Below are 22334 nucleotides of genomic sequence, written 5' to 3'. Positions count from 1 at the left end.
CAAAGATGAGTGGGCCAAAATTCCTCCACAGCGTTGTAAAAGACTCATTGCAAGTTATTGCAAATACTTGATTGCAGTAGTTGCTGCTAAGGGTGGCCCAACCAGTTATTAGGTTTAGGGGGCAAACACTTTTTCACACAGGGCCATGTAGCTTTGAAAAGTAAGAAATCAGGAAGGGGGCAAACACTTTTTCACACCACTGTATACAGTGTAGCCTGTTGGACGACACTGTAGCTTCTCAAAACTGGAGACAATCACTTTTGTTCTATTGTCTGGAAACCTTTAATTTTTTTCAGATTAAAGAGTCACATTGTCCTCTATGGTTAGAGCCAATGTGGTTAAAATTTCAGTGAATGCAATTTACAGCTGACTAAACTTATCCTCCTAACAATCATTTCAAGAGTTTGAAAAATGGTGTCACAATTTTTAACCTTTCCAAAGCCAAAAATACAAGAGCAACAGTGTAAAGAATGAATTAGACCACTGCTGCAAATGTTAGCATGTCTGGCTAACTAGCTTACTACCTACAGTAATAACACTAAAGTGTGTTACAACCCCAAAAAACTCCAAATAAGTTGGGACGCCGTGCAAAAAACATAAATGAAAACAGAATGCAATGATTTATAAATCCTTTTTCAATCTATTTTCAATTGAATACAGTACAAAGACAAGACATCTAATGTTCAAACTGATAAACTTAATTTAGTTTACTTTTGTGTTACATCACCTTTTCTTTAAACAACAGCCAGTAAGCATTTAGGAACTGAGGACACTAATTGTTGAGGTTTCTTTCCCATTCTTGCTTAATATGCGACTTCAGCTGCTCAATAGTCCGGGGTCTCCGTTGTCATATTTTGTGCTTCATAATGCACCACACATGTTTAATAGGAGACAGGTCTGGACTGCAGGGAGGTCTGTCTAATACCTGCACTCTTTACTATGAAGCCACACTGTTATAACACGTGAAGAATGTGGCTTGGCATTGTGTTGATGGAATAAGCAGGGACGATCCTGGAAAGGACGTCGTCTAGATGGTAGCATATGTAACTTTCAGCTTTCATGGCGCCTGCACAGATGTGCAAGTTACCCTTGATGCCATGGGCACTAAGATTACTCCATATCATCACAGATGCCAGCTTTGAACTTTGAGCTGGGAACAGTCTGGATGGTCCTTTTCTGCTTTAGCCTGGAGGCCACGACATCCATGATTTCCAAAAATAATCTGAAATGTGCGCAGCACACTTTTCCACTTTGTGTCAGTCTGCCTCAGATGAGCTGAGATCCAGAGAAGTCGGCAGTGTTTCTGGATGTTGTTGATATATGGCTTTCACTTTGAATGGTAGAGTCTTAACTTGGATTTGTAGATGCAGCGATTAACTGTATTCACCAATAATGGTTGGTCCAAAGTGTTCCAGAGCCCATGTAGTAACATCCTTTATATTGTGACGGCTCCTTGGCCTCTGACCTACTTTTTGTTTGGTTGCCTGGGATCTGGGGAGTGGCTCATTAGGAGAGATGGCTAACACCTGATTTGGTGTGAATGCTCACCTATTTATATTGGGGCCTGAGCATTCATTCTCTCTCTCCTCTTTGAGTTACTTGGTTTGTTCGATCTTGGGTTATTTAGGTTTTTGTTATCTTACATCTAAAGACATTCACACAACCACACAATTCAGACATTACTGATAACTGACATACACATTTAAGTTTATTTAAATAAATTTGTTTTTTTCCTACTTTAAAAAGTCATGTGTGGTCTCCATATTTTGTCATACCTTTGAGCCAGGTCGTGACAATATAATGATGTTTGTTTTTAATTGAGTGCAGTCTGAGGGGTCAAAGGTCACAGGCATTCAATGTTGGTTTTCAGTCTTGCCTCTTACATGCAGAATCTTTTGATGATATTATGGATTGGAGAAATCTCTAAATTCCTTGCAATTGTGCTTTGAGAAATGTCAACTGTTGGCCTATTTGCCCACGCAGTTTAACCAAGTAACCATCCTTGCTTGTGAGCTACTGAGCCTTTTGAGGACGCCCCTCTCATATCCAGTGATGACATTTTAATCTGTTACCTGTTTACCTGTGGAATGTTCCAACAGGTGTTTTTTGAGTATTCAACTTCCCAAAGTATTTTGTTGCTCCTGTCCCAACTTTTTTGGAACATGTTGCAGCATCAAATTCAAAATTGAAAATTTACCAAAATGAGTTCAGCAGTTTGAACATTAACATAACATTGTTTTTATTTATGTTTTACATAGTGTCCCAACTTGGACATTATTTTGTGGGGTTACAAGTTACAGTATGTTAGTGCCAACACTTCCACTGTACTTCTTCACTGTGTGCATACTGGTCCTTAAATAGCTAGCTAGCTACATTTGATAACATCTGCCAACAACAATCATTATTTTGGGATTGTCCCTGTTCCCAGGGTTCTGTGGTCTCAAGGTCCTAGTTCAGCCGTGTGTTGAGTTTTGAGCTCACCTCTCTTGATACAAACCAACATTGTAGGAGACTGGTTCGGACTATCTTTGCTGTTCAAATTGCAGAAAACAAAGGGAGACGGATGTTTGAAATGCTCTTTGAATGGTAGAAATCCATTCAGCCACTGTGGAGATATCAATGTCCAAAGTCAAGAAAACTATGTTCCTGCAAATTTAAAGGTGTAGGTTTGAAGGAGTATAACATCAGTAGGCTACAAGCTGTAGGTGGTTGATGTCAACATACTGACCTAGTGAAACATAAACTAAGCATTTGATCTAAGGTAAAACGTTGTTGAGATGAGTCATATTAAAAGCATACTGGGTTGGGAAACAGAGGGTCCTAGGAATATACATATGCTTTAGACAGTAGAATAGACGGTTGCACGCTAGATTTTCAAAATTCTGCCAAATTCAAGGACACACTATCTTATAAAAAATGTGAATTTTCTAAATCTGCCTTCATCAGCTGCAAATGTGCTTTATGATAACAGCAAGCTTAACCGGCGTAGCAACAGTAGCTAAGGACAGCTCATTGTTTGGTGAAAACATTTGCTGGTGTCATTCACTCCTTGTTTCCAAAATGTCTTAAAATATCAGAAAATATCAACATGTCAAAACCACAAATTTCATTTTTGGAACAGAATATAAGACATAAATGTAGCTGTTATTCCTGTGGTGGAAAATAAACCTAAAAAAGCTGAATTCGAATGATAGTTAAAACCTTAAGTTTACACAGTTAATGACTTTTCCTGAGTCAAGAAGCTTTTGCACAATACCAGACATGAGAGAGATCAAAACAAGTACTCCTTTAAGTAATTATGCAAAAAGTCAAGGACCCTGGTCTCTAAATTATCCTGTCTCTTGACAGTCTGACAGCTCTCATGTTCACCTTGGACAGCCAACACAGCGTTTCACCATAAACTCACTAATTTGGACAAAACTTGACATCTCATAACAAGTCTCGTACCTTATTCTGTGCATGACACATAATGACTGTTTTTGCCCAGGGAAACTAGACGAGCGAGCTCCAAGTGGTGGTGGTCGTCCAAGTGGTTCAAACCTCAGTGGCCGGGGGGAGCTACGGCATCAGACTGTCAATATATGAAGAAGGCCAGAACATGAAGTGATCGCGTATTACTAATGTTTATCTGGCAGGCAGGCAGGAAGGAGTCTGGGCTGGACAGGACTGAGTGGCTTCAGAACAACAGTTAACCAGCTCCATCTGTCCCGAAAATGTTCTCGAGTCCCTGATGTTATTGTCTTTCACATTGTTTGCTCTTCTGGTCTCTTTTGTATTTTCTTCTTTTGACTCTTCTCTCTGTGTAGTACAATTTGTTTGCTTCTAATTTGATTTTCTTGGCCATTGTACATTCACACTCAAAATTTGGCGACCATATGAGTGAATTTTGAAATCAGTTTGTGCTTCTCATGTGATTTTTGTTTTTAAGTTCTCAAGCAATAGTTCAATATTTTTGGAAATCCCCTTATTTGCTTTTCAGCCAAGTCAAAGGAAATAATGAAATCCAAAGCATTTAAAAATGTGTGTGGGGGATTTGCTGTTGTTGGTTTTGTTTTAAGGCCCCAGTTTGATACTTGGGAAATTTGAAAATGCCGTGTTTTTTTTAATCTATTTTGAAAGCAGAGAAGCTGATTAACAAGTTATTACAAAAGCGATGACTATTATGTTTGTCAGTGGGTGCTTTTGACCTGAATTCTTCTGTGATGTGTTAAAGGAATAGTTTGACATCTTGGGAAATATACTTATTTACTTTCTTGCTGAGCATTTGATGAAAAGATTAATACCACCAATGTAACACTGTGTCCTAACTGGATGCAACGCCAGCAGGCATCAGCGACTAAATCAGTATGATTGCGTTGTTTTCTATCAGAATGTCCCAACTGGTGCAGCTAGGGGAGCTGAAAGTCTCTGGTAAGTATTGTTGTGTTGGAGGCTCACCAGACCTTGGTAGCTAGTTAGCTTGTTGTGGAGATGGTGGTATGAAATAGTACAGTAGCTACAACAATGACATCTAGTCATGTTCCCCAGTGTGCTACAGTTGACAATTAATATCAAGGTCCCGTGCTACATTGTTTGCTGTCAGTTTGTAACAGCTGGATACAATTTTAGCAGTTGGTGGCTCAATATCATAATATCCTCCTGAGACCCGAACTTTTGTATGGTATGCATTTTTAGGACCTGATAAGTATAAAAAAGTAAACATTGTCAATGATAATAAAGTCCCAATGTCCTCCAATGTCCTCATACCAGACGATAATAATGTCCCAATGTCTTCAACCAAGTACTTCCTAATTAACAGTGTCTTAGTTTGTTACTGTTGCCAAAATTGGCTTAGTGTAGCATAAAATTGGAAGTAGAGGGAAAAAAGTAGCCTGGCTGAGTCCAATAGGGACAAAAACTGCCCACTAACACCTCTAAAGCTCACTAAAATTAACCTCATATAGGAGACAATGAAAGGGTTAAAGTGGGTCTGATCCTGCAGATAAAACTGTAAAATAAAAACCTGACTCACCTCACTGTTTTTAAGTGTTCTCAGCATGAGCATTTGTGCATGTGTGTTTGTTTAACTGTGTGTGTATGAAATTAGAAATGAATAAAATTAGATTAAACTTCATGGTGGGGGATCTGGATTGTTCATTTCCAGCTAACAGATAATTGGATTTAGCAAATGAGAAATGAACATAAATAAAAAAAAACCAGAATACATACTGTAGGGGGATTTTACCACACGTGAGAACTGAAGAGGAGAAAGTAAATATATTGATTAATCACTGATTCTGTTCCTCAGTATTGACCTTGGAGGACACCAAGTAGAGCTTTTAGCTTGGCTTCACATAAAAATCATAACATGGTGTATTTTTCATGAGTCTTAAGATGAAATCATTTATTTTTGGATCCCTGTAGCTGCACAGGTCCACTGTAAAAACAGCCTGTCAAACGTTAAACCCACAACACTAAAAGTCGAACCCTTGAGATCAAACTGTCAGCTCTGGAGGTAAGAGCTGTGTGTATGTGTGTGTGCATCACTTCCAATCTCTTTTGTAATATGTCAACTGTCAAGTAAGAATTACACAACATGCCCCTAAAATGAAAAAGTAGGTATTTTGTTACAAGTTACAGTTTATGAAGATACACATGGGAAAATGTCTTTCTGGAATTATATTAGGCAAATTGTTGATCTCTAGCCTCAGAGCTTTGTTGAACATATTTCATGCCTTTAGCCCAAAAATCAAAATACAATTTAGCCCTTTTGGCTGCTTGGCCTCTTGATTAACAAAAACCAGAGGATGTGCCCTATTGAATTTCAGTTTTCCTTTGTGTAAAATATTTTCTTTTCTTTAGTTTATAAAATAAACATTTTAAACATACTTTTAGCCTGGATTGTCTATATAATCTTAATCAAGAATCAAGGACGAAGACTATTTCGCCATACATAACATACTAGCTTCTTGCGCACCAATGGGCCCCATGTCATGCAGTAGGTGCCCTTTTTTCCTTTTCGCCCCTGCCCTTCAAACATCCTGAGTCCGTCACTGAGAGATTCACAACATTCATAGTGGATTTTAGTGTGTTTATCTGCTCTAACATATAAGCCACCATCTTTAGCATATCCAGCTAAGTAGCGTAAAAGGACAGTTCACTCCTCTTACCTGTAGTACTATTTATCAATCTAGATGTTTTCGGTGTGAGTTGCAAAGATGTCTGCCTTCTCTCCAATATAATGGAACTAAATGACACTCAGCTAGTGGTGCTCTAAGCACAAAAGTGCAATGTCTCTTTCCAGAAATCGTGACCTGGTTACTCAGGAAAATCCACAGACCTTGTTGTGAGCAGTTTCATGTACTAAACTACACCTGCTATCTGTATCACAGCACAGAAGGAAGCGTGCATCTACTGCTAGCTCACCTAGCACCACTGAACAAGCTAATGTTATAGCTCAGCTGAAGAGGACATGTTTATATCTCATGTTTCTACATACACAAGCCTCTCGTCCATGAGTAGATGCACAGTTCCTTCTACTGACTGTTTTATACCGTCACAAACTGCAGACTCGTGCCTTCTCTTAACCAGCTGGTAGGGACCTTGAGTTTTCCAGGAATAACCTTGGCTAAAACAACAAGCCTTACCCTCTGTTGCAGGCCAAATTTTGGCTTTTGTCGTGGCTCAAAAACTGACATCCATTGAAAATTTTGGTCTCTCTTTAAACCTGAGCATCTGCAGATTAATTGCAGGTTTTGTTAATTTGGTCCATTTTCTTTTATATATGGGCTTCTACCCTGTGTAGGTAAGCAGGCTATGTAGTTAAGCAGTTTCTTTATTGCTCTACTTTAGTTGTATTTATTGTTGTTGTGCTGCAGCCCACAGACAACATCAAGGGGAGTTACAATTCATATAAGGATTTTACACAGGACTAGAATTAACCCCTTACAGTTTTATACCTCTGCAAACCAGTCAAGTTGCAGATAACATCTATGTCTGCCCAGACTAATACCTAGCCATGACAGTAGGCAATGCTTCAAATATGGATGTTGCTGCAAAGAAGCTACAAATTCGAAAACATAGATGTTTCACACAAATGTTCAACCTGCCAGCACAGAAGATCTTTACAATCAGCACAGTTTCACAATGGACACCAAGATTAGTGTCACCAATTCAGTATCCAACCAAATGTCTCCCCTTCTGTTCCTGAGATATGACACTGAATAATGGCTGGAAAACTGTGTTTGCAGAACATTATAATGTTGACCTTTGTTGAAGGTGACCTTTGTACCTTGTGGATATCAAATGTCATCACTTCATCATTTTATCCAATCAGACATTTGTTTAAAACTTTTGTCATAATCACTGTATTAATTCTTGAGTGATGGTCAAAAACCTAATTTGTGATGTCAAAGTGACCTTTGACCACCAAAATCCAGTTAGCTAAGTCTGAGTGAATGTTTGTGCCAAATTTTGAAGAAATTCTGTCAAGGCGTTCTTGAGATGGCATGTTCACAAGAATGGGATGGACGGACAGACATATGTACTGTATGTACGTAGCCTTTGGATTCATGGAAAAACAATTTGAGTCAATGTACTGAAAACTCAGAAGTTTGCTGCAGAGAGTTTGATATAACACGTCTTTTCATGCTGCCATCTTGCCAGACTCCCTTCGGAAACTTTATATGTGCAACACAAGAACGAAAAGCCTGGCAGGTGTAATAGCAACAGTAAGTCAGGGAGGAAGGTTTAGTGGATGTTTAATTGTTACTGATTTGAAGACTAAACACCATGCAGCCAGTATGTAGCTTAACAGTTTATAAGGTATGTAAACTGTTACTGTGGTTTCATATACACAGAGAGGAAACATTAAACCCCAGGAGCACTGCACGTTAAAGAAGAGAAATACATATGCAGAGACAGCGACCTATAAGGTACGGATGGATGAAGCAATGTTTTCGTCAGGTCATGTGGAAGTTAATAAGCGTTATTTAGATTTTTTTTTGTTGTTGTTTTAGAATTTTGTTTTTTACTTTCCTTTGACTTCTGTGTTTCTGGTGATTAAAGAGACTTCATAGTCAATTAAAAGAACATCAATCCAGATTAAATAGAGGGAAATTGTTCAGTCTCTCTCAATCTCAAAAATGATTTCAATCTGGGGTCCATTTGCTCTTTTACCCAGAAATATTCCCCTTTGTGTTGCTGAAGCTTTCAAAAGAGCTCAAGACTCTGATCCTCTCAGTGACATAACATCCCGTACGGCAGACTAATTTTGTGTTAACCCCCAACATGTGTGGACGAATTTTTCCCACAGACAAAACTTCTATGGGTCTTGGGTCACACTGGTGCTCCTTCTGGTAAGTGATCATGCAGGTATGCACTGTATGCTTTGAAGCGTAAAAAGATCCGAGTCATGCAACAAACGATAAGTCAGCCGTGTGAGGTTTGTGACAAGAAAACTGCACAACGCTGTGATTAGATATTTCTGACAGCCTGCAGCATGTGGTCTCAGTTTGCCCCTCTTTCTCTGAAACCTCAAAGATCCGTGTCTTGTAAATGATGTGAGGAAAGAACCGATCTTTGACGGTTCTTTAACGGTCAGAAACAGCCTTCAGATGCTCGAGGGCTGAAGTCTATTTGATGTGCACCACCCTCACATCGCTCATCACAAGGAGAACCACCAAACTGATGTAACAAAGGAAGAATAACATTTGTAGCACAAAAAAATAAATGTCTGCGGTTTTGGGGGTCATTATTGTTTCTTTCTTTCTACCTGAACCCAGATTGATGGTTTTGTAAGAGGTTTCGGCTTACCCTCACGGGACATGTACACATGCATAATGGTTTTCAAGTCCTTTTGATGTACACTAGGTCATGTGGTCCCTCATCGTGTGTTGGAAACCGTGAGATTACGCTGAAAAGAAAAGCAGATCTACTGATCCTTTAAACTTCCCACAGCTCTTTGCACAGGACATCGGGTGTGGCAGAGATATATGAGGCCCATAAAGTCATCAGCTCATAAATTTGTTCTTATATACTACGGATCATATGCACTGATGTATGTGCTTTTATTACAGCAGTGTTTCTTTGCTGTGACAGGAATGCAATTTACTACAGTGCAACTACAGTTTAACAGACTATTTATTTTGACTATACTGTTAATTTGATTGTGCTTGTGTATTTAGCATTCTCACTTTTTTTTTTTTGCAAAATTTAAGTTATTTAAGTTTGGGATTTCTTCTCAAATGAGTAGACTTTAAATACAATCAGTTGACAATATCTGTGTAATAAAGTCTGCGACTGGTAAGGTGGACCTCTCTGGTGGTGGCGTGCATGCACATACCTGAGCAAGCTTCAGATGGGAGTGATCGTTCACACTGAGTCACAGTTGCAAGACTCTGCGTTCTGAACAGACTTTGCTTTAGGTTAACTGGCATGTGTCCTTGCCTTTTCCTGAGTGCGTGCATGTCAAATATATATAAATAAATGTGGCCCATCCACATTTTCTGGTTTTAAAATCCAGCCCAGTTGAATTTGTAATCGAATAACCCTGTCTTAGTGTGTAATTATGATCTAATCATCTTATATATGACAAATATTTAATACACTTATGGTTTGTTTTCCATCTTTCTTTGCAGTATTCTGTCATATCTCTGATTTCTGTTGCAACAAAATACAGTTTCTAATAAAGTGTCATAATTTGGTTTTAGAAGGAACATACATGTGAGTGTTGCCCAGTGGGGCTTTGATAAGACAAATGAAATTAATCTTGGAAATGAGTGTGATTATTACAGGGTCATCCAGTTCCCATGGAAAATTGGAAACAGTCTGAAAACTGGAGCAAACTCCTCAAAATCTTTGCAGCTTTATTACTCCAAAGTATTTTTCAAATTAAATTTCTGTTAATGTCTCTGAATTACAGTTTATCAAAGCAGGATGAGAACAAAAACTTTTAAATATGGTTTAGTGGGAGAAGATGATAGGATGGGAAAAATATAAAACAGCGTCACTGGAACTGAAGCAGGAGTTTATTACCAGACTAATTAGTGGGAATATTACTGTAACATGAGTTGTTTCAACATGATTTTCCGCATGAAGTCTATAAAACACTTAATTTCACTGTTGAATCTTTTAGCAGACCACTTCACTGTCAGACCACACTGGATCAACTGACTCTGCACTGGTCTGCCTGTGTGCATGTGTGGTCAAGCTCGAAGCAGAACATTAATGAAATCTCTCAACCAAAAGAGAGGCTTGGGATTCCTCACAGGATGTTATTATTTTGGGGGATTGGATAGTAAAAAATTCTTTCCAGCTTTGCAATGTTTTGTTGTTATTAAGCAGTCAACAGCATACTGTATATTAGAATCAAAGAGTAGTGACAGCAAAATGAACTTTTAATTTATTCAATTGTAATTTAAATATTTGTATATATGTTCTATGTTTGCATAGTGTGAAGGAGCCACAACTGAACATGTCAGTGTGCAACCCTGTGTTGTATAATGACAAATACATTAATGTTGTATTAGAACAAAACTGGCGTAATACTTGGTGAATTACATCATAATAAAGGGGACCTATTATTCGTTCCTACGTCGTTCCATTTTTGTTCGATGACGGAGGTGCAGACGTTTCCAGTTGTCTCTCTGTCAGCTCTGCTAAATTTCTGCTAAGTTTATACTCTTATGTCTACTGTGCAAGTATTGGTGGTGCTTTTGGCTTTAGATGCTGGTGGGTTGTGGCTGTGAGTCACTCATCAGGATGAGGTAATCAACTCACCAGTCTGTAAACTCTCCTCCTGCCAAATTTTGCTAGCTATAGCTGCTAGCCAGGTTGAGGTTTTAAAATGTAAACATCAAGGAAAAGATGGAGAAGAATGGGCACAGCTGAACTAGCATCCTGCTAGCCATTATACAGGTGCTAAAAATAAACTGGACGACCTCTGTGCTGCATCAGTTTCCCACGGGATATCAGGAATTGTAATATCCTTTGATTCATTGAAACTTCGCAAAATCCTGGACAGGACTATTTGATCAGGTGTCTCTTAATCTATATGCTGATCTGACAGAGCAGAGGACTCTGGGAGAAAAGGAGAGAAGCCCAGTGCTTAACAGTGAATCAGAACAGGTTTGATGGTGAGAAAGTGAGGTGATGTCCTGTTCCTGCTGTGGATCACTGCTATACACCATTCATGCAGCTGCAGTGCGATGCTGCCCGTGTACGGGAGGAGCGACCATGCAGCCATCTTGTTGGAGGCGGGATGTGTGGACAGTTAAATCATCCCACAACCAGAAACCATGGATTACCAGAACCATCCGGAAACATGGACAGTTAAAAAGCAGCAGCCGACAATGTAAGAAGACTCAAAAAGGACTAAATTACAGAGCACGAGGTAAAGAAGCTGATAGGATCACATTTCACTGGAGTTGTACCTTGTATAATTTCTTGTGACAAATAAACAATTGATTGATTTCCAGATTCATACTTGCATGAATCTACCTGCATTGATTTGTCAGCATTTCAAAGTCTTCCGTATCTTGATGTCTCTGCAGCAGGGAACTGACTGTAACGAATTATAGTGGCACTTTCTACTGTGAAAAATCACCAATAAAAGCTTCCAGACATGTTTGAGCAGGAACATGATGCGAAATCAAGCAGAAACTAATGGCATCAACATCAAGATTACATGTTTTGCTGACGTTAGCATTTAGTGTCATTTAGCAGTGTAGGCTACCGGTGTATGTAGGGTGATTTACAATAGCGTGCCTGTTAATTGTGCCTTTGTACTGTTAATCAATGTATCAGCACTTACCTGTTTTCTCTCCACGGTCTCCTCGGTCACCCTTCTCCCCCTTGAACCCTCTTTCTCCTCTGTCACCTGAGGACAAACCAGAAAAACACACTGAAAATCATACAGACTTTATAGGAGCAGAAATAAAATGTGAACTGAAATATCACTCTCAATCTTTCTGCGTTGAACAGCTGGCAGCTAAATGGTCTAGTCGATAGTGACAGTGCCTTTAGAGCAATGGATTGTGGGTTTGAATTCCAATAATAATATTAGAATTACGGGGCGGCTGTGTCTCAGGAGGTAGAGTAGGTTCGGCCCCTCCCTCAAGTCTGCATGTTGAAGTATCCCTGAGCAAGATACTGAACCCCAAATTGTTCCTGATGGCTGTTCCATTGGTGTGTTAGTTTGGGTGAATGGTTACCGAGTAGGAGGTGGCACCATTTATGGTAGCCTCGGCTATAGGTGAATTTGACTCGTAGTGTTAAAGCGCTTTAAGTGGTCGAAGACTCAAAAAGCGCTATACAAGTGCAGTCCATTTACCATTTCATTTACAAACAATCTTAGAAAATTCTTGATGAATTGAAGTAAATGGAGACCTTGTTTTATAAAAAAAACAACTGTATCAAAACATCTTTTTACACACTCTTACACAACTCATGCAGTATAATCCAAGTCTCTTTTATTCAGTCGTATGCTCAGTACCTCCCAAACACAGGCATTTTGCTAAAACATTACATTTTAAAACACATCAGTACAAACAGTCTCATGCCCAGCCTTTACCCAAGTGGAGCTCATACACACACGCATGCTCACTCACACTCAGGGCCTGTGAGATGTCAATGCACAAGTGTTTTAAATAAAAATGTTTGAGCAAAAATGCATGTGTTTGTCAAGTACTGAGCATACAACTGGATAAATGAGCCTTGGATTATAGTGCATGGGTTGTAAATGGATGTTTTGATATAGTTTTGCTGTTGTTAAATGCAAATGCAAGTTACTTTTTAATTAATCAAGAATGTTTGCCTTTTTTGGATTTTTCATTCACTGCAGGCCTGCGTGAAAACAATGGTTTCCTCACAAACTCAAGGTAACAGGCAGTGAGTGATACACAAATGATCACTTTGCAGGTGAGATATTCTTCTAAGAACACACTTATAGTAACTTAAAAGGACTGTATATCAGCATTGTGCAGCAGTGGCTCAGTCCACAGGGACTTGGGTTGGGAACCGTAGCGTAGCTGGTGTGTGGACTGGTAGCTGGAGAGGTGCCAGCTTGCCTCCTGGGAACTGCCGAGTTGACCCTGAGCAAAGCACTGAACCCCAACTGCCTGGGGCGCCTGTCCATGGGCAGCCCCCTTGGCTCTGACATCTCTCCATTTAATGCATGTATAGGTCCTGTTTGTGCATGTGTGTATATGACACCCTCGGGGATTACTAAAGTATATCTTCTCCTGAAGTATTGGAGTTAAAAAACAAAACATGACCAAAATGTGACTTCTACAGTGTTTTCCCATCAGATTTTTTTTTACAGAAGTATAAAAAGTCTCTATAACACCACTTGATTACACTAATAATATCCTGTTTTTAATTAAAGACCAACAATGGTCGACCTATTCATTAACTGTACCTGACATTCACAACCCAAACTTATCCCAATATGTACAGTCCACGGTAACAACCACAATGTAGCACACACCGGGGCAAAAATGTGAAATAACACACAGAAGCAGCTCAGCCCTCGACAGGGGTTACACTTCAAAACCTTTCCTCTACCTCACACCCACTTCCTCTCCTTTGTACTCCTTTATATATTTTTAGCAAAAGTCTATAAAATAATCTGCCCTGTAATCTTGCCTTGTGATATAAAGTGTAAAAAATCAGAGGATACCTTCCCTGTGTCCGGTACTTAATTTACCTCTGAAAGTTTTTGGTTAGATGTTGTTTTTTCTGCAGTGGAGTGGAGGTGAATGAGGTCGAAAGAGAGGAAGCAGAAAGAGAGAAGACAGGAGTATTGAAAAAAGATTATTTTCTGGACTTAAATAAAGGTACCAGTGTCAAGGTAACTTCTTGGAGTGTCTTTAAATGTTTGCATGCCGAAAAACCGCACAATCAATGTGAGTAAAAGTCCTCTCATTTGTGGTTTCTGCGAAATTAGGGTACGTTTACGCACGACACCTCCCACCAATCAGCAGCTTGGATACGACTGTTTCTCATTTGTTTTCATTTCAAAATATGATTCTATTCCAACCTCGGGGGAATAACCTCCAAAGCAGGAGAGAGAGTCTGTTTCAGTGCCATTTGTTGCTAATTTTCAGCCATGAGGTCTGAAACCACACGTCTGTTTTTGCCATGAAGCTATAAGAGGATCAGCTTCAAGTCGGCATTTATCCCACCTTTAATTTGACTCTTTTTTTTCATATCCGAGACCACAGGAGCAGCTGCCAGCCGAGGTGGCACTCTGTCCCAACTACTATGTGTTACAGAATGTGTGTGTCCATGTCTGGGTAGTGTAGCAAACACCACGCCCTGCTTGTGACAGGCCTAAGCTGTCAGCGTCACCTCCATTTCGACCACATCCTTAACAACTAAATAACACTACAGGATAAAAAACAAACACACTGGTAAGCTACTGCTGCACCACACGGGACAACAGAGTTGCAACAAGTAATGTTGCACACTGGTGGTCCTGAATGACAGTAACTCGTAAATGTGTGAAGTTTAAGCACTTAAAGCTTCACTAATTAACAGTTTTAGCCACGTTAGCGGGGGTAAAGCTGCAAAAGTCGGTCTGTCGAGCCACCAGTTTTGTTTCGACTGAAATATGTCAACAACTACAGGATACATTGCCATGACGTTTTGCAGAGACATTCTTGGTGCCCAGAAGATGAATCCTAACGACTTTGGGGATCTCCTGACTTTTCATCTAGGGCCATCAGCGACAATCACGTAACTCTGCAGCTCTACCAAAGATGCTCTATAAAAAAAGATGATGCACTATGGTATGAAATGGTATACACTTCCTGTCTCTTAATAAGCGTGGTCGTCTCTCCCTCGCATCCCACCACCTCATTTTGAAGTGTTGTAGACATTGTGTGGATGGATAAAAGCAGATTCAAAACAATACCACACAATGTACAAATACACAGATTTAATGGCTGCTCCTTAATTGTGTCTGATATCAGTCAAAAACAAGATCATATCAGTTGTTGCCAGATCTTGCAAGTATGTTGCTGAGACAGAGACATGTCTTGAACAAAGTGATTTGTCTGTCTGAAGAAAGTCAGTGTCAGAATTTTCAGAATGGTTTCAGCGTGTGAAAAATGGGTCCAATATTTACTTTGGTGACTACGGGGCAAAAGAATTGGTCATAATCTGCTCTGACGTTCATTTCTCCCATTGTAGTGAGGAGACTTAGGACCTGCTGCTGGTCTCCTACAGGAGCGGGGGAGTGGTGAGACCCATGTGACACAGATACAGGAAATGACTCTAAAATGAACTGTCAGTGGATTTTTTAGCCTGTTGTTTTGGTTTTACAGCTACAAAAATAACTAATAATTATTCTGTCTCACTCTAATAAGTTTCATTTCCAGCAGCAGCTGTTAAAATAAAGATCTAATAAGCTCACTGTACACTAAACAAAGTTAGCAAATGGTGAATGCAGTGGAGCAGTTAGCAGCTAAGACCCAGATGATTTTTCTGAGGAGGTGGTGGAGACCAAAACAGAGCTATAACACAGTGAATACTGGACTAATAGTCATTAGCTATGTAAAAACATGTCTCCAAATGAATGCTAATGCTGACTGGATGGATGCATACAATTGTTTGCAAACTTACTTCATTGGACCATGGCTTACTATTTGGACTTTACAACACAAACAAAAGCTACTCAAATATCTCAGGGACTTAAAAATTGCTAACTTGTATTTATATTTTTCTATTATTGCACTACTATGTTTGTCATTGCACTTGTACTTTGTCTTGTATCTTGTTTTGTACTACACAAGATGAATGACAATAAAGTCTCTCCTATCTCTTAGCTCATCCCTACGTTAGCCATAATCACTTAAAATGTCTGTCAGCCTGTTATGGAGTTTGTCTCCCCCCAAGTGGCCAAGAAAATCATTTATCTAGCTTTAAACATCATGAAATCAGCAAACACAGCTTGTTCGACTCGGCTGATCTGTGGTGCTTCATAGAAAAAGCCAACACCTAATGCACTCCCTGCTCAGTCTACCAACCATTCGTCTATAAAAAGAGTGCTGTTTTAACAAGCTCTCAGTATCCACAGCTGAGCAACTGCCTCCCTCTGAGGCCCCGCTCACACCAGAGAGTCTACAAACTCTTCACCCTTCGCTGGTTTGTTGAACCCACAACCAGACCCCAGATGGGTGGAAGCACAGACAGACATTGTTGTAAACTGCCAGAGTGTAGATGGCCAAACATCCCCGAGGATCCTTGTTTTCTTCATTTTGTCTGCAATGTTCCTGAAAAACACTCATTTGTGCGATGTTTTGAATTCTTTACATAATTAACTTGTTAATCAAACAATGTCCCAGTACCAGAGCTTTTTTTTTTTTTTTTGTGGGTGACACTTTTTTTGGGGGTTGTTCAGTTAATTTTCCATGTTTTCTTCTGTTTACTTCAAACAAATCAGAGGCCTGTTACAACAAATTACAACATGCAAGCTATGATTTGTAGCAAAAGACTATTTCCTCTCGCTTATTTTTTCAAAATTATAATTTCACTGATCATAATAAATACAAGCTGCAGTCATTAGTGAAAAATGTTGTTTTCAACATCTGAGATCTGTGTTTAAGTAGTGTTTGCAAAGTGTTGGAACAGGCTGCTGATAACTAAGAATTGTTCGCTTAAAAGATTATTTTTTCTCCAAAAAAAAAAAAAAAAGAGCTAACAAACACTTCTTGCACTTCTTCACAGTCTTTAAGGTTAATCTGTTCTTGTGTTCTTGTTTTTACTATTTTCACTGTTTCACAGCGGTGGAATATAACTAAGTACTCAAGTACTGTGCTTGAGTACAATTTTGAGATACTTGTACTTTACTTGAGTATTTCCATTTTATGTAATGTTTTATTTCTACTTCATTTCAATTTTTCAGATTGCTCTCACGCACTGATCCTATATATAACTTTGAAAAGTATTGCACCACAATTCATATCAAGTAAAAGAGTAAAGAAGCAAGTAGTATAGAGATCAAAACTCTGCATAACATAGCAGGTTGGGGTGGTGGAGGGGTCAAACAAACACAGGACTTTACTACACACATAGTAAGGGCAGAAAAATGAAAGCAACAAAAGGCACATCTATCTACATACAAATACACCAAACTAGAGTGGAGTCTGGTGCAGAGTGTTGAGCCATAACAATAAAGCGTCTTCACACAGATCAGCCTGCTCCAAGGTTTTGAGAGCTACTGGCCAACAAAGAGACTGTGGGACTCCAACACTGGACAGATCAGCCAAATTCAACTCTGATCTGCAACAGCTGTTGGCTAAACACACACATACTATATATACGCACATACACAATGACATGAAAAAACACTACAGTGCCTTATCATATTTGTCATGCCTATGTTTTCCCCAGCAGCACTGTGTCTGTGTCTGAATGTGATTTTGTTATCGTTGGCACTGTCCAGTTGTTGAGTGGAAACATCAGCACCCTGGGGGTTTATGCAGATATAGACTGGTGTGGATAAAAGGATAAATGAGTGGATGAGTGGATGGAAGGAACAGCAGGGAGAGAGACATAAATTGTAGCCCTTCAGGTCATCAAATTATTGTGTGCACAAAATCTTTTTTAATTCAAAGTTGGCATTTTATTCTCATGTCGACTTGGAAAATCTGAACACTCAAGTCAAAAATATATATATTTATAATGTGCAATGGAAAAGTACTGGGAATACAGAATGCCGAAGAATTTCCCCACGCTCTCTTGCTATGTATAATTGTATATTCAGCTGTTTTGAAACTATTAATGGCTCATTATGGATTTTTGCATCATATAGTAGAATTATTTTCCTACTTAATCTCTCAAAGAGGCATTGGGCTCTCTGCAAAAGCATATATGATTCCTTAAAATATGTTGGGAAAATGATCATCAGCTCTTCTTTGAATTCCTTCCTCCACTGACTGTGAATTATCGACGATGTGATTCTAACAATTCTGTTTATTAAATCATACATGAAAACTGTCTACATGGATACTTTTAATGCTAGTATACTGTAGTCTTTGTCCACAGCAGTGTTGAAATGTTTGTCTGTTTATACAATTAAAGGCTGCAGTTTAGTCAATTTTTTCTCATTAGACGTCATTTTGAAGTATTTATGATGCTCATAAAATTGTATTTATTGTTTTACAGCTTTTTATTTTTTTAATTATTACATATGGTAAAATATTTCACACATGGACTCATTTAAGACAACTGATTTGATTGGCATTGACAGCTGTTTCTTTTGAATAAATAAACAAAGATATGGCTAATTAAGCAATAATGGCTTCCATAAAAAGAAAACAAGTAGTGATGGACAATGTTGGACAGATTTTGTGCTGAAAAAATCCTGCTAAGAAGATTTTTTACAATGGCAAAAAAAACAAATCAACATCTCTTGCAGCTGTCTGAAAAGATTTGAGCTGTGAATGTGTTGACAAGACTCAGATGTGAGTTGTGCAAGACTGCTGAATAACAGGCTCTATTTGACTGATTTGTGAGTGACGAAATGTTCAGTAAGTGAGTAAGTGACTCACTTTAATGTGACTACTACTGTTGCCCAATATAGTCCACAACATTTTGATTATCATATTATTCTTTCATTATAATAATTAATCTGTGCTGTATGTTCTTGTGCTTCATTATGTACTCAGGATGAACTTTCCTGAAAAGTTATGGTGATGACCATATAAAATCAAGCTAAAGACATACCTCTAGGACCAGGGGGTCCAATGTCTCCTTTTTGTCCCTGTAAACCGTCGAGCCCGACAGACCCTTTAACTCCTCGACTGCCCTGGTTCCCTTTTTCTCCTGTAAACCCTGAAACACAAACACACAACCTTCATTTCAACATGTGATGTATAAAAGGCTTAGACAAGCACATCCAGACGATAAGGTGCTGGACAAGAAATCATACAAGAGATGAAAAAATAGAGTCTGCACTCTAGACTACGTTCCCATGGGTATTTTTCATTCATTTAAACCTTTATTTAAGACTCGGGAAATCAATTGAGGGAGACCCTCATTTTCAATGATGCCAAGCATGAACAAAGACATTAAGGACAATCAATAAGCAAACAAAGAACCATCATGCATATCAATTAAAACAGAGATGAAATCCTACAAAACAACAAACAACAATAGCAATAAATGATCACTAAAAGTAGAAATACAGGGTGATAAATATGCTAAGGTGTAGCTGTATAGTTAAAAGCATTTACACTCAATTAAACAAAATCAGAAATAAGGTATTTATATGGACGTAAAGGTGGCAGAGTGTCCAAGTTTATGGTCTTTTGCAGATTATTCCATGTACCCAGGGGACCGGTGTTCCAAACCAACAAAGATCAACGTCATTTGCATTTGTGCTACTCAGCCGGATGGTCTTTTCTTAACAAAAACCAAAAAGTTTTGTTGCCTAATGCTGACCCCTTCTGTGTGAAGATACAATGCCAAAGGATGCCCCCGTGTCATTTTAGTAACACATGAGGCTTCTGCCCAAGTGGCAAAATGTATGGGATGAGAAGGGGATGAGATCATGTTGCTTCAGCTGAACTCTTTAAACTGAACTCTGCCATCTCACTTTCACTCACTCTTTATAAACACAAGGAGGGCCAATAGTTTCTGATTTTGATTTCTAATTTCTGATTCTCTTTCAAAGGGAGGGACCCGCATGCACTAACATGCTTGTGACTGGACCAGCTACCAAAACATCGAACAGAGAAACTCGGATTACAAAACATGTAGAGGGAGTGGGACTTTATTCACTGCTCAGGACGCCTTTACTCCGCTATATCCTTACATGGCAAATAGTTGTTTGCTGCTATATAAATGCTGAAAACATCGCATATATACAACCTTAAAGGGTTCTCTCTGATCAATAATGTTCAGTGCAGACATTGTCAGAATTAGACTTTAAGAGGTTAAAGATAAAATCAATGTATTTTCAAATCCAGCTTTGTTTCCTGGCAGTGGTAGAATAACAGCCGGGGTTGGTTCTGATTGGTTTCACTAAATAAACAATTTTCTAAACTCCTTCTAACCAACATTTGAAGTGGAAACATTCAATCAAATCCAGTCCATGAATTATGGGAGATGCCATGGTGCCAATCAGAAATCAATATAAGACTCTGTCTTAACATTCATTAATAACTGATGCAGGTGAACTTTTAATAGCAAGTCACTACAAGCCCAGACCATAGCAACCTCTAAATAAAACAACAAACAAAAAGTAAATAATGTAGAAAAATCGTTATCGTATGAGGACTTGACCTCTCCTCGCCTGCCCTGGTATCATTTATAGGAGATACAAAGATGTTGGAAGTGATGTTACTGTTGATCTTTCATCTTCCACCATCTGCCAACACTTCAAATCTCTGAATGCTTGCTGACGCTGGAAGAATAGTACTATACTTTGTTTTGTTCCATAGAACAATCCAGTTCAGATTTCCAACTCTGTGGCAAACAATAAGAGCTTCTGTTTACAGTAAGCACTCTCAAATGTCTCAAAATTAATGTAGTAATGAGTTATTGATTGCACCGTTGAAAAGTGAAGCACAATCTTTGTCAAATGTCGCTGTACTCCGACATGCTCTGATTACACTGTTGTGACTACTCAGTGATCTGAGTGAAATAATTACACTGAACGCATTAAAGACAGAGGCACAAAATAAACTGATGATGGATGATGTCATGTTTTCTATGGTTTTCGGTGTCTCTGCTGTAAAGGGTCAATAACACCCTCCTCAAAAAAATCCACTCAGAAAATATGATCAATCCTATTCTGGAGGGAGTACAAAGGTGTTCTTTGTGTTCTACAGGACGGTCTAACGAGATGGTTCTACGAGTCCAGAAAGGATTTTTAAAAACTGACTAGTTAGTGTTGTATGTAAGTAACTGCATAAAATAATTAACTATAGAGATCCTCACAGGTCCACCCAGTCCCTTATAGCAGAGACCCCCCTGGGCTGCACCCATGTTGTACGAAGTCTAATCAGGTCCAGCCACGTTTGTGGCAACAAAACCAAGTATTAAAAGCCAAAACATGATCTTATCCTAACCCTGACACTAAGTGGGTTTTGTGCCTAAACCTAACCACACGTTAGACACAACATTGTCAACATAAAATTGAGAACTGAAACAAAAGAAATGTAAAATTTCAACATATCCATTATGTATGAAACACAGAAATTCAACATGTGAAATGTGTTAATTTAACATATGAAAAGTGCAAATTTTACATATGAAACGTAAAATTTTTTATATATGAAACATGCAAATTTAACATATGAAAGGTCCAAATTCAGCAGAAGAAACACGCACATTTATCTTATGAAACTTACAAATGTCATATATGAAAAGTGCAAATTTTACATTTGGGAAGTGCACATTATGTATGTAGTATTGTATGTTGTATGTAGTATTTTTGTTTGTTTTTTATTCTGTGAAGCACTTTGTGCTGCTTTTAATGTATGAAAAGTGCTATACAAATAAAGTTTGATTGATTGATTGATTAAACATATGAAAAGTGCAAATTTAATATACTAGTGGTTTGGGAAAAAATGCACAATGTCAAAATTTAGTCTGGCATTTATCTTGAGCCCATAATCACTGAACCCTACAGGACACTGATTACCACCACCTTTGAGACTTTTGATCAAAAGTCCCCATCCCTAAGAGGTGACTGCTTTCACTAGAGACAATGGCTTAATGGATGTTGGGGGGAGTTTTGTTTCGGTCCTGGGGGGTTTCCATTCAGTCTGCTATGTTTTCATGCTTATTATTAAACAAACTTTTCTCCTCCTTCCCTACAGTTAGAAATTCTCCTATATTCACTTTTTCCTGGAACTATAGCAGTGGTGGGGGGGTTTCCTTTCAGCAGGAAGATAATGCTTCTTGGAAATGTCATGTGAGAGCTGCAATTCATCGGCCAGGGAATGTGGGATGGATGATGACAAGGGGGGTGGGGTAGGGGGTGATGATTCAAGAGGTACCAAGCTGGAAAGTGTCCCAAAAACATCTGGATTCATACTGTTGTTGTTTGTATCTTGCAGTATCTTTGAAAAATAGTAATTTAATGGTACTGGGGTGCCAGTTCGGTTTGGATGAGGCTTCAAGTTGTGGTTTTTGGTGGAATTACCTACAAGACAAAGATAGATGACCCATCCCGCTGGTCCCATCCACACCCTGTCTGAAAATAAATCCCCATCCAAAGTCTGGGGTTTTGTTTTCTTATGCGGATTTATATGACCATTTATACTCTCTGTGCTCACTGCATTATTAATGCAACCAAATGTAATCAAAAAAGCAGAGGTAATAACACCAGCCAAACTTTTGCT

General features: G+C 38.8%; 1 protein-coding gene across 1 annotated transcript in view; it reads right to left on the bottom strand.

The window, feature by feature from the left end:
* The window catches only part of scara5 (scavenger receptor class A, member 5 (putative)), a 100836-nt gene that overhangs the window by 14775 nt on the left and 63727 nt on the right, over positions 1-22334 (bottom strand). The window contains exons 9-10 of the mRNA XM_050059033.1: positions 18709-18816; positions 11792-11857 (exon numbers count right to left, since the gene is read on the bottom strand). Coding sequence (XP_049914990.1) covers positions 11792-11857; positions 18709-18816 — 174 coding nt within the window. The remainder of the gene's footprint in view (positions 1-11791; positions 11858-18708; positions 18817-22334) is intronic.

Source organism: Epinephelus moara, chromosome 12 (genome assembly GCF_006386435.1).
Source record: "Epinephelus moara isolate mb chromosome 12, YSFRI_EMoa_1.0, whole genome shotgun sequence".
Taxonomy (NCBI): Eukaryota; Metazoa; Chordata; class Actinopteri; order Perciformes; family Serranidae; genus Epinephelus; species Epinephelus moara.
The sequence above is the reverse complement of the archived record's forward strand: the minus strand, read 5'-3'. Positions and strand labels throughout refer to the sequence as shown.